The sequence below is a fragment of the Suillus paluster genome (genome assembly GCF_016628075.1).
Source record: "Suillus paluster strain FC165 chromosome Unknown EDB91scaffold_337, whole genome shotgun sequence".
NCBI classification, from domain to species: domain Eukaryota; kingdom Fungi; phylum Basidiomycota; class Agaricomycetes; order Boletales; family Suillaceae; genus Suillus; species Suillus paluster.
In genome coordinates this window covers 2,213-16,047 of record NW_024537897.1, presented here as the reverse complement: position 1 = coordinate 16,047, position 13,835 = coordinate 2,213, and the positions used below count along the sequence as shown (strand labels likewise).

The 13,835-nt window shown below is 47.7% G+C and overlaps 1 protein-coding gene across 1 annotated transcript; it reads left to right on the top strand.

Moving 5' to 3' along the window:
- The first annotated feature begins 3,290 nt into the window (after positions 1–3,290).
- EDB91DRAFT_1340962 (uncharacterized protein) lies at positions 3,291–4,128 on the top strand. The gene is made up of 2 exons (XM_041325730.1): positions 3,291–3,791; positions 3,923–4,128. The coding sequence occupies exons 1-2, from the start codon at positions 3,622–3,624 to the stop codon at positions 4,080–4,082; spliced, it is 330 nt and encodes a 109-aa protein (XP_041168653.1). The 5' UTR covers positions 3,291–3,621; the 3' UTR covers positions 4,083–4,128.
- The last annotated feature ends 9,707 nt before the right edge of the window (positions 4,129–13,835 follow it).

Here is a 13,835-nt window from a genome sequence, read left to right as displayed (position 1 = left end):
GCCATATGCATCTGAACAGCTAGCCATGTTGCTGAACAATTCCTCAAGCGTCATGCGAACTGGCGCTGGACAATATCGCTGATTAATAATCGCATATGGCGTGAGTGAAACATGATACAACCATCAACAGCTATGTTATCCCAAGCGGCTTCGACTTCTGGGGACAGACTTCCACGATATATAGAAGGAGCGCCTGGAGTTCCGTTGAATCTTATTATGCTGATGGATTCAATAGCCTTGTTGGCTGGAGCTGCGAATGGTACTAGTAAGTAAGGTCCTTACGTTGACGCTATTTGTCCACCCACAGTACAAAGCTACGCCGTCTATCAAAGGTGCCCGTGCCCATAGCGTGAATAACAGTGTAGTTATGAACACCAGCACACCATGGCTTGGCCATGGCAATATGTTAAGAAAGCGAGATTTTGATGAAGGTCTGGTTTCTGTACCACTATCAAGGAGCTTCGCACTGTCATCGTCGACTCTATCGGCAGGAGAATACTGAGAATAATATTCCTTGCGCATAACTTGCAAAGGAAGATTTGGTTAGTGTGCGTCTAATATAAATCAGACAGTCAGGGAGCTTACGAAAAAATGACACTCGCCTTTCTTCGTACTATAGCAGCCCAGAGATTCGGCAAGGCTTGAGTTGACGCAGGAGGTCAACTTGTCTGGATTATTGAAACAAAAGATGCAAGTTCCTACCACTCTATATATGTATATCGAATCACCCAAGATCCCAGGCGCTTGCTCAGCGCAGCTCTCAGACGCCACGTTTCACAAGGTCAGAGATGTTATGTCGGTCCCTTTACCCGAAGTGAGTTGATGTGCGTTCCTCGGCTGCTCTCTTGATTTTCTGCGTAATTTGCAGGCATATCCGTGGTTCTGCTTCCCTTAAATTGGACACCGAGGTAATGCTACTACCGTCCCGGCAGATTACGGCCTGTACGTTTTATGTAGGTCGAGTAAATACACGTGTCATGGACAGAAAACATATTGCCTTTCCGAAGTCCACGACTTTGGAGTATATTTGAAGACAAATCACAAACAAGCTCTCCAGTTGGTGCGCTGGCTCCGAGCAGCCGTCCACAAATGGCCTGTTGTTTGAAGGTAGTTGTCGGAATGAGGTGTGATACATTTCCTTCGGGGCGTAGATTGCTACTAGTAGGTGATAACACCAACACCCACAGTGAGGAAATTCAAGATGCGGATTGGACGTGGCAATTTCCAAGTCGCGCCAGGTCGTGCCACCTTGCGTTTTAGCAAAAGAGTGAGATACAACAGTACTTGCCAGTGATTGACGCAGTAACGTTTCGATGTGTGTCACGTAATTACCCGTATCTGCCCATTACGAAAAATCTATTTTAATACCAACAGACTGCGCGATCCCCAGCGAACGGAGTCGTGGGCCAATGGCGGCGTTCCCGTGCCTGCCGATGATTTTACATTCCAACATGTATTTGATACCTCACTGGGCTTCGCTATTGAAAACGCAAGCTTGTGTCAGCTGTTACTTACTTGGGCGCTTAGTCACCTGTCACCGTGGCTCTCCGTGACAAATTGGTACACATAGTATTTGACTGAGGCCACGAATTATTGACGTTTATAATGAGCCTGACGCTACGATCTATGTTTTTTCCGGATGCGCTATTATGAATGTATGGGTGTAATTTATCTCATTCAGTCGAGATCAAAGTACACGAACTGCGACAAGTACTTGGGGATCGGCTCTGCCATTAACGTGCCTCGGTTGTGACCTTCCTCGTCGATTTCGGCTCTGTATGTATGCATTAACAGCCAAAGAGCTCCTGTGACGAATGCCGCCGGAACTATTCTGTCAGCACTGTCATACGTTTCGAAATTCCTTCACATCGGCATGGAAGTCCAAAACACCTTGTTAGGACTCAGGAGATTTCTGTAGAATATAAAAACCGAGCATCTTCACAGATCAGACAACACCAACAACTCTCTCTAGTCTAAGATCAACTCACCATCATCATGTCCGCCCGCCTCTCTACTGCTTTCTGTGTTCTCCTTAGCTTGACGGCCCTTCTGGGCGTCAACGCTGGAGTAGTCCCAGTAAGCCTTGCTTCGCATCAAGTCTTGCCGTGTTGACATCGAGATACATTCTCCACAGATTGCTCGCGACATAGAAGTAGTAAGCCTTGCTTCGCATCAAATGTCATCATGTTGACCTCACCATACAATGTGCGCAGGGCAGCTATGGTACATCAGCACTTTATGCAATCATAAGAGATACAGAACTTGACAAGCGTGTCGTGGTAAGCTTTGCTCCGCATCAAATCTCATCGTAGGACCTCACCAACAATGTGCGCAGGCGCGAGAGACTGAGCTGACATCGAGGTTTGATATAAAGAGGGACACGGAGCTGGAGCAGACGTCCGAGTATGTATGGGGACAGAACTAAAGTGAATCTAGGCGAGAGTGGGACAGAGCGAGCTAGTAAGAACGAATAATCTCAGTCTCTAGACAGAACTCTAGCTGTACCTAGTCACCTATATTTCCCACAATACCAACTTAGTAGAACAAAGACTTCTGAAATTTTCGAGAAGTTGAACAATGACTTACATCAGCATTTCCGAGTTCTGTGAAGGTTCTGTGGTGCTGTGAGAGCTGTGAAAATTTGCAAACACTTTGCAAGGTCTAGTAGTTTACTAATGTCATGCAACTCTCACAAGTTTAGAGTCATTTTTGCATCAAGGCTTGTGTCTAATCTGACACTTTGAAGCTTCAACACTACAGGTACAGGTGTCATGGGGCAGTAAAAAAATCACTCTAAACCGCTAAGTTGTCTATTTTATTGAAATTGTCATAAGTTAGAGAAATTTTGACATACTTAGCCTACATTTGTAGCGGAGGGTTTTCCTGATGGTGGGAAACATAGGTGCTTCTTCTCTGACTTACGGTCAGCTCTTCCTTCTCTTCGAATGTCGAGTTTTCGCTCTCTCATTCTAGTTCTTGTCTAGTAGCACTAGTGTGAATCGATTGTCCTCATTACATCCCCATTCTTAATGGTCTCGGAGATTAACATTGACTTTGACCTCGCAGAGTGCGGCGACTTTGCTTTTACCTTGTCCTGTACGTGTCAACAGTCAAGATGATATATCGGTGCGAGTGTCTTCGTTTTTGTTTTCAAGTCCCTACCTGACGCCATTTGCCGTGTCTGCATGGGTCTCGGAAAAGAGAGAGATATATGGCGCTGGATCTGTTCAACTATTCTTCACATGCAAAACTCACACACGCACAGACGCCACACACACACAGACGAGACGCACACATAATCACTCCGTCGCATACACACTCTCGTACCGTAGAAAAATTAGTACTGCACTATTAGATCTGACATGATTCGATAATCAATTTATATTGCAGACAAGGCTGCTGATGAAGGGTTCTATAAACAAATCTTTTTAAGGCCCGGCTGGTAGACGAGATGGAGCGATGAGAAGTGAGTAGGTCTCGGAGTGAAACGCACTGAGAGTCGCCAGCATTGGCAGCAAAGCCTCGAATCTTTTTAAGGCCTGGCCGGTGGACGAGACGGAGTGATGAGAAGTGAGTAGGTCTCGGAGTGATGATCAATTTATATTGCAGACAAGGCTGCTAATGAAGGGTTCTATAAGCGCCAATCAAGTAGAGTCCAAGGGCAAAAAAAACGCACCGAAGCCACCAGCATTGGCAGCAAAGCCTCGGCTGGTGGACGAGAGCGAGAAAAGAAGACGGAAAGCTGCCAGTATTGGTGTCAAAAAGATGTTCGCGCTGGGTGGATCCTTGATGTAAGTGTCGATGAGAAGGGCCATCAGCAATAAGTGCCCAAATCTAACAAGGTCCGGCAAGGTCCGGAGAGTCTCCCACGGCCACATGATGCCTTCCGAGGCTTGAATGTATTTGTTCGTCATTATGCAAGGTGCGCATACTCGTCTCGTAAGGCCTCACTAGACTCTTTCAACCTCACGGCAGCCTTGCGAGGCGTTTCAAGATCGGCTCAGCAGTTGTCGGCAGCTCTGATCACGGAGCCTGGCCCAATGTTGACACGTGCAGAGTTGGATACCTTGGGGCATCAATGAATTTTATGAATGATCATAGTGCAGTACTAATTTTCCTACAATACAAGAATGTGTATGCGAAGGAGTGATTATGTGTGCGTCTCGTTTGTGTGTGTGTGGCGTCTGTGCGTGTGTGAGTTTTGCATGTGAAGAATAGTTGAACAGATCCAGCGCCATAGAGATACCACAAGATCTGATACTCGATAACCGCACTACGTATCGTCGACAGTACTAGTTCTAGGCTACCTCATTCACTCCTAATCACTTGCAGGCGACACATGGCTCATGGTGTGCCAAATGTGTTTCCGTCTACTTGCGATTTGTGCAGACTCACGTAGTAGCCCCAATGCGTAGTACATTCGAGATACATTTATCTTGATAGTGGCACATACCGAGCATTCATCAAGGTCGCAGAGCCACCGCCTGCATGGATGACTTAGATGTAAACGAAGACATCGTTGCAGTCGACGTCGCTGCGTTTCGAGCAGTGCTCCTTTCTCTCCAGGTTCGCACCTTGTCATTGGTCGGATGCTTGTACCCTGTTCGGTACCACTAGGACCCTCCGTAAGCATGATATGACTTGGTACCTGGGTATTGAGGAGTGCTACCTGGCCATGTCTGCCATATCCAGGTACTACGCGTACCAGGAACGGTGTTTTCGCTTTTCTCTTTAGTTTCAGGTTACATGATAAAGAGGATAGGTGGGATTGCCATTTCATTCCCGGCAGCCACAAGTTGGCTTATGACCTTCCTGGGCAGGTTACCATGAACCACATCAATGTTTTCTGCGCTGCTAGTAGGGCCAGATTCCATGTGGACCTGAGTTTTCTCCTCTCTGCTTGTTTTGAAGAGATGCTTGATCAACTGCCACAACCGTTATTAGCGAACGCATTCGATGCAAATGCGTATCGCAAGTGACCTACGCGCTATCGTAAGTAGGGGTCTGGTTTCAAATCATCAGGTGATGTTTCATAAATTGTACGCCTCCGAGTGCATCAGCGGGACGCAAGTAAGAATCGTATTTTCTGCAATGGCTACTGGTTAACCCATGGTGTAGGTCAGGTGAAGTTCTGCACTTGTATCTATGTCTCACTATGACTACTTAGTGTTGATCAGAGTAATCAACCTCCTATGTATACGAAGTCGATTGCTCGCCTCCGACGGTCCTCCGTTGTTCATGCACAGTCGTTCCTTCTGTTACGGTATATTCGCTTGCCCAGTCTTTGGCCGCCGATCCGGTATCTCGAGGATATGTCCTTCCCTTCCAATCACCCTCTCCAATTTTCTCTTCGTCTCGTCCCTGATATAAGGAACCTTTGTCTTCCTTCTATTAGGTCTGCCGACTGCGAGAAACAAATTATTTGTCTTATCTGCAAGCGGTTTACCTTCCCTTTAAATACTCCTCAGTGGAGTCCTTACCCGACATTCACCCATTAAACATTTCCGCAAGCGTACTGTCGGTTCGTACACTATGGTAAATTCCTTCATCCGCTGGGATACATCGAGGGGTTCCACCCTCCGCAAGAGCGAGGAATTGCTAGTTGTATTGACTGGCACCACGCACTCTGACGGTTCGATGCCGCCGTGGCATTCGAAATCTTCTACAAAGGAGATCATATAATGCCCAGCTTCGTATCACGCAAAGTAGATGTGTCGTGGGCCAATGGTGGTGTGCCCGTGTCCGCCGATGATGTTACATCCCCATAGGTATTTTGATACCCCGCTGCCAGTGGGCTTCGCATGCCATTGTTGTACATGTTACTTGATATTCATGAACTCGACTACAGCTCCTAAACGCAAGCTTGTGTCTGCTGTTACTTACTTTGGTGCTCAGCACTCCAGACAAAAATATATCCATCATATAGTGAACCGTGAACCGTGAACCGTGTCGAAGCCGTCAGCGGGAGCAAATTGTATCAAGAATAAAATCAAGGAGGGGAAAGCAAGTCGACAGTATCCTCCAAGCGAACCATCTCGGATTTAGGGATAACAACGCGATGCTCATCTACCCAATCCAAGATCTTTTCGAAGTCTCTGCATTGATGGCGAACGTTGAAATTGGGAAAAAAAGCGTCGGATCGCTCCCAATCGTAACTGATCATGACCACGTCACTATGACACAAGATGTACTGCCTGAGTAATTCGATGCAGTGGTCTGAGGTACAAAATAAGCAGGACATGGGCCGGGCAGGAAACAGTATACGTACCGAGATGAATGCGGAAGTATTCGGGGGATTCATGGACATCATTCCCAGAGGGTCCATAGTGGTCACCCCAGGTGACTTTGCGAAGCATGTTCTATACGAGAGTGAGCAAAGATAGTCTAGCTTCCCTGTTTTGAAACTGACTAGGCAATGGAGCATGTGATTGCTTTCCATCGATGCCATATAACCTCCGCCATATGCATCTGGATATCTAGCCATATCGGGAGAAGGTTTCTCCCCTGTTCTGAACAATTCCTCAAGCGTCATGCGAACTGGCGCTGGATAATATTTCCGATTAATAATCGCATATGGCGTGAGTGAAGCACGATACAACCATCGACAGCTATATTATCCCAAGCGGCTTCGACTTCTGGGGATGGACTGCCACGATATATAGAAGGAGCGCCCGGAGTTCCATTGAATGTTACTATGCCGATGGATTCAATAGCCTTGTTCGCTGGAGCTGCGAATGGTACTATTAAGTAAGGTCCTTTCGTTGACGCTATTTGTCCACCCACAGTACAAAGCTACGCTGTCAATCAAAGGTGCCCGTGCCCATAGCGTGAAGAACAGCGTAGTTATGAACATCAGCACACCATGGCTTAGCCATGGCAATATGTTAAGGAAGCGATATTTTGATGAAGATCTGGTTTCTGTACCACTATCAAGGAGCTTGACATTGTCATCGTCGACTCTATCGGCAGGAGAATACTGAGAATAATATTCCTTGCGCATAACTTGCAAAGGAAGATTTGGTTAGTGTGCGTCTAATATAAATCAGACAGTCAGGAAGCTTACGAAAAAAATGATACTCGCCTTTCTTCGTGCTATAGCGGCCCCGAGATTCGGCAAGGCTTGAGTTTGCACAGGAGGTCAACTTGTCTGGATTATTAAAACAAGAGATGCAAGTTCCTACCAGCCACTTTATATATGTATATCGAATCACCCAAGATCCCAGGCGCTTGCTCAGCGCAGCTCTCAGACGCCACGTTTCACAAGGTCAGAGATGTTATTTCGGTCCCTTTACCCGAAGTGAGTTGATGTGCGTTCCTCGGCTCTCTTGATTTTCTGCGTAATTTGCAGGCATATCCGTGGTTCTGTTTCCCTTAAATTGGACACCAAGGTAATGCTACTACCGTCCCGGCAGATTACGGCCTGTAGGTTTTTTGTAGGTCAAGTAAATACACGTGTCATGGACAGAAAACATATTGCCTTTCAGAAGTCCACGGCTTTGGAGTATGATACCAACTGTCAGTGAAACCAGCGTAAATTTCAAGACAAATTACAAACAAGCTCTCGAGTCGGTGGGCTAGCTCGCAGCCGTCCACAATTGGCCTGTTGTTTGAAGGTAGTTGTCGGAATGAGGTGTGATACATTTCCTTCGGGACGTAGATTGCTACTAGTAGGTGATAACACCAACACCCACAGTGAGGAAATTCAAGATGCGGATTGAACGTGGCAGTTTCCAAGTCGCGCCAGGTCGTACCACCTTGCGTTTAAGCAAAAGAGTGAGATACAACAGTACTTGCCAGTGATTGACGCAGCAACGTTTCGATGCTTTCGCAAGATCAGCATGATCTTAATGTGTGTGTCACGTAATTATCCGTATCTGCCCATTACGAAAATTCTATTTTAATACTAACAGATTGCGCGATTCCCGGCGAACGGAGTTGGTTCCCTGTGACGGCAGGTAGAAGTTGGTAAGACTTTAGGTGACGGCACAACTTAGAGATTCTATCGCAAGTAACCAGATACCAGTCCGGATGGATTGGAAGAATACTAACTAGCTTTCAGTACAGTTTCACGACTCTAAATACTATCGCGATGTATGAAGATTGTGATAAGATAGATAACAAATAGATAGGTAAAATAGAAAAAGCACGATCACTTGAAACAGCGACGCTCGGACCAAGACTTGTCCTCTCATCAACCCTTTCGATCGCTCAAGTCTTCGTTGTCCTTCGTCGTTAGGGAGCAAACGCCACATTCCCCAAGTGCGTCATGGTTAAAAAAAATTACAGCACTCACCCAACTGAGTATTGATGAGCTTGTCAACGATGTCCATGACGTCAAACTATTTGGTGATTGACAGAAAGGTTCGGTGCAGATGCTACAGAACATCGTCCAAAGCTGCAGGACGTGCATCGGTGCTCTTTTTCGCGTTAAGGATGGGCACGCCTTCACCTCACCTGCACGACGACATTCCTGTACACTGTAGGTAGACAAACGTGCGTCGAACATGCGACAAACGTGCGTCGAACATGCGACAAATAATGTGAATGATCTGTAACAGCTCCAGCAAGTGGGGTTGTCGAGTCCATGATTGTAAGGCTCAACGCAACCCACGACTTTCCTTCCATCTATCGTGGGCCTCCTTCCCCAGACATCGATGCCGCTTGTGCTAGAATAACTCACGATGGTGTGTCGTTCGATTATACCACTTCGTGATTGCTCATCTCCATGAAAGCCCAGTGCTACCTACTCGAACGAAGCCATCTCAACATCTACTGCGGCTGGGGTAGCAACTAGGGTTGGGCCATCATCTTATGTGAGTTCACCTTCCACGGTATTATTTCCTCATCGCTACTTTGTCCTTCTCCGATTCCCCATTGTGGAGAGTCACTGTCGCTTCTTGAACGTCCCCATGACCATCCTGTACGTGAAGATTCAAGAATATCAGTGTATCACATTCCTTGGCACGGGTCGTCCCAATTATACATCCCACTTAAAGTAAGTCGCGCCCCTCAAATATCCGCTACCGCATTTCTCACTGAAAGACCATCTAGCGACACTACCCATTATCACGCTGCAAACAAAAACGAGATATGTCGATCGTTATTCCATATGTCAATCGGTCATGCCAGTCGCTCAGTGCTAGATCTCGAACTTGGAAGTTCCTCCCTTGACTTGCGATCTGCTCCTCCTTCTCTTCCAACGCTGAGCTTCCGCTTTCTCATTCTAATTCTTGTTCAGCAGTATGGATCGACTCGTCCTCGTCACATCTCCCAAATGGTCGATCGGAGATTGACTAGGCAGCTGTTGTTTTTATTTTTTTAGGTCCCTACTTGTTAGCATTTTCGTAACAGTCCCAGAATCGAGATATCGCAAGATCTATAAACGCACTGGCCACGTATCATCGGCAGTTCTGCGCTACCTCTTTCACCCTCCCAGTCACTTGCAGGAGAAACGTGACCTAGGCAACACCGCTACCAAATGCGTTCTCAGTCTATTTGGGAATTGTTGCAAACCTACGCAGTAGCCCCTGATATGCGATATCTACCTACGACCATCATTCCTTATATGATTGTGGCACATATCGGGCGTTCATCAAGTTCGCATCGCCACCACCAACAGCGATTTTCTGCATTTCGAAGACATTCTTGTAGTTGGTGTCGCTGCGTTTCGAGCAATGCTATTCGCTTTCCAGGTTCGCACCTTGGTTAGATACCTGTACCCTGTTCGGTACCGCTAGGACTCCACGAAACATGATATAACTCGGTGCTTGGATGTGGAAAGAATGTGCTATGAACGCATATCAGGAACAGTGTTTTCGATTTTCTCTTTACGTCTGCTACCACCCTACCGCCATCAGCCCTACCGTCCAGTAGGAAACAGAGCACGGCACAGCTGTCAATGGCTGCAAAGGAGAATGTTGCAGATACCAACACCTATAGGATGATTCGTGAGTCGTTCATATCAATTGGCAGTGAGTCACAGCTGTTCGTCATTTTTTTTTGTCTCTGCACCTCTTTCTTTTATTGAATTGGTCGATGATTTGCTGCAAATACTCCGTTCAAATGGCCCTACGACGGTACTGGCTCAACGACGACAAGCCAGCTCCATTATGATCATAACACAACAGCCGCCCCAGTCACAGCAGCAGCCTCCCCAAGTCCCCAACAATAACAGCTGTCAGCTTATCCATGGTCTGCACAACGTTTACTCTTACTCCTCCCTCCCCTCCCATTTTTCCCAAGCCTGGCGATGCGGCACCAAGTTCACCATTTCCTCACTATGCCCCATCATTCCATCGCTACGCCCCACCATTGCCATACACTTTCTGCCTCAGCAACTGCTTCAGGAGAGCTGTATCTTTATCTCTTTGGAGTCAGGTCCGCGAAAGAGAAACAGCGCAATTATTTGTATTTTTTTACCCGTGATCTGAGCGCGACTCTTGTTCAGACGGGTGTAGAAATACCCTCGCCAAGAGTGGGCCATGCTAGTACATTCGTTAGCAGCGCTCTGATCGTATGGGGAGAGACCCTTGGTTTTTACTGACACCTGATCGCACTTCCATCTTCACCTCGACTGAGACGTCTCCTACTTAAGTAAGCAATGCGCGCGCCCCAAAGATTGGTGCATCCGCTCTGTCTCACTGAGTTGCAAAATTTTGTAGTGACACTGACCACTGCCCCTCAGTGACCGTTGTTGAGCAAGATTCGTGACCAACGCTGGTTTGACGCCATCGTGGCGTTCAAAACCTTCTGCAAGGGGATTACCCAACTTCGTATGACGCAAAATAGATATGTCGTGGGCCAACGGCGGTGTTACCGTGCCTACCGATGATTTTACATTCCAACGTGCATTTGATACCTCACTGGGCTTCACCAGTGAAAACGCAAGCTTGTGTCTGCTGTTACTTACTTAGGTGCTTAGGCACCTGTTACCACGACTCTCCGTGACAAATTGGTACACAGTGTTCGACTGAAGCCACGAGTTGTTGACGTTTATAATTGGCCTGACGCTACGATCCATTCAAAATGTGTTTTGCCGGATGCGCTGTTATGAATGTATGAGTGTAAGCCATCTCATTTAGTCGAGATCAAAGTACACGAACAGCGATAAGTACGCGAGGATCGGCTCTGCCGTGCCTCGGGTGTGACCTGCCTCGTCGATTTCGGCTCTGTACGTACATACGCATTAACAGCCAAAGAGCTCCTGTGACAAATGCCGCCGGAACTATTCGTATCAATTCTGTCAGCACTGTCATACGTTTCGAAATTCCTTCACGTTGACATGGAAGTCCAAAACACCTTGTTAGGACTCCGGAGCTTTCTGTGGAATATAAAAACCGAGCATCTTCACAGATCAGACAACACCAACAACTCTCTCAAGTCTAAGATCAACTCACCATCATCATGTCCGCCCGCCTCTCTACTGCTTTCTGTGTTCTCCTTAGCTTGACGGCCCTTCTGGGCGTCAACGCTGGAGTAGTCCCAGTAAGCCTTGCTTCGCATCAAGTCTTGCCGTGTTGACATCGAGATACATTCTCCACAGATTGCTCGCGACGTAGAAGTAGTAAGCCTTGCTTCGCATCAAATGTCATCATGTTGACCTCACCATACAATGTGCGCAGGGCAGCTATGGTACATCAGCACTTTATGCAACCATAAGAGATACAGAACTTGACAAGCGTGTCGTGGTAAGCCTTGCTCCGCATCAAATCTCATCATGGGACCTCACCAACAATGTGCGCAGGCGCGAGAGACTGAGCTGACGTCCGGGTTCGAGACCAAGAGGGACACGGAGCTGACCTCTGGGTTCGAGACCAAGAGGGACGCGGAGCTGACCTCCGGGTTCGAGACAAAGAGGGACACGGAGCTGACGTCTGGATTCGAGACAAAGAGGGACGCGGAGCTGACCTCCGGGTTCGAGACAAAGAGGGACGCAGAGCTGACTTCCGGGTTCGAGACAAAGAGGGACGCAGAGCTGACTTCCGGGTTCGAGACAAAGAGGGACGCGGAGCTGACCTCCGGGTTCGAGACAAAGAGGGACGCAGAGCTGACTTCCGGGTTCGAGACAAAGAGGGACGCGGAGCTGACCTCTGGATTCGAGACAAAGAGAGACGCGGAGCTGACGTCCGGGTTCGAGACGAAGAGGGACGCAGAGCTGACCTCCGGGTTCGAGACAAAGAGGGACGCAGAGCTGACTTCCGGGTTCGAGACAAAGAGGGACGCGGAGCTGACGTCCGGGTTCGAGACGAAGAGGGACGCAGAGCTGACCTCCGGGTTCGAGACAAAGAGGGACGCAGAGCTGACCTCCGGGTTCGAGACAAAGAGGGACGCGGAGCTGACCTCTGGGTTCGAGACCAAGAGGGACCCGGAGCAGACCTCGGTGTTTGAAACGTATGCTGAACGACTCTAGGTTACGCTGGAAATCCGATTCTGTCAGTTGTGCTGGAAGAACTGGCAGAATCGCGACTTGGAAATTCTGTAGAGCAATTTGAGCTAGTGTATTACGCAAACGAAGATATCAGTATGTACTACGAAACACGTTCTGGGTACTTGATCGTCAGCATGCTTACATCCCAATGATCCTGATATCTCGGGAGAATGTCCGAACGTTCGAGCATTCAACGCCTAAATCACCGAAACCTTCGTAGATCATCAGGAAACATGTATGTCCATCAGAAGTACAAGCCAATGGACATACCTCGATTACATCAATCGTTCAACATGAGGCTAACCTACAGTGACAATAAATGGGAGAAAACAAAAAAGCATCGTTGACCATTCCGGGCATATATATGCGTCAGCGGTCGACTGGAAACAAGTCGTGGCCAACGACGAGAAACACTGAAGAAACACACGAAACAAAACAGAACCACGTTCTGGATTGCGAGACGACGACGACGACGGTAAGGTACAAGCTCAGGGAAAGAGGTGTCTACGATGCAATGAACCATATGTGTAGGTGTACGTAAGCCACCAGGCTTACATCGACGTCGAATTTATCTGGAGGAACATCAAAGCCATCGGTCAGGAAACGATTTTCATTGGGAGCGTGGCGGAACGTGTTTTTGGAGCTCATTGACACACGCGTCAACGTGGTCCAAAAAGCCGTCGTGCGCGATGTCACATAGCTTCTTAAACTTCACAATGATATGCCTTTTAGGAGCTTTACAACCGGTCTAGAAGGAGAAGAATCCTGAGAGAAAGTCAGCGGGAACAGCGGGCTACTCATGTGGGCATTGTGGATCCAGAGTGTTAAGGACAAGGTTCGGAATACTATTGACCAGGGACATCTATATGTAAAATCCAATCGAGCTTCGAGCACAGCGCTACTCAAGCATGCACCTTCAGTGTGTGACATACGTATATGATATAGACACATATCGCGGATTGCGCCAGTGCTAGTGTGACTACCGGATATTGCGAGCACACATGTCATTCCGACGTTAAACCGTGTAGCCGAGAGCAAGCTCATCATGCATACATGATCGCAAGGTATTTCTGCCCCGGGAGCTTGAGCCTAACAGTGAATGTGTGGATGGTGGAATCAAGGGGAGAAATGGGGACAGCTGCGGACCGTTGGTTCGAAGCGTACAAATCGATTGAACATCTACAAAATTTGGTTTGTATGAATACTGCGGATGTCACCAAAAAAAACACCAGAGGTAAACCGCTCTACACGCCGACTTGATCCTCGGCCCGTTCCTCATAAAAGCCGCATCTAAGAGTATGCCGACCGTGATGGCCACCCCAATGGCGATGTAGCCAAAGTTCACCCCCAGCGCAACCATACAGAGACCTAGTAAAATTACAACACGTCAGAACCGGAATTAAATCCA

What these genes read in the sequence shown, in the direction of transcription:
- EDB91DRAFT_1340962 (XM_041325730.1), top strand. Translation starts at nt 3,622, where the DNA reads ATGAAGGGTTCTATAAGCGCCAATCAAGTAGAGTCCAAGGGCAAAAAA. An exon ending in GCGCTGGGTGGATCCTTGAT is followed by an intron (nt 3,792 to 3,922) that starts GTAAGTGTCGAT and finishes TCATTATGCAAG; the next exon opens with GTGCGCATACTCGTCTCGTA.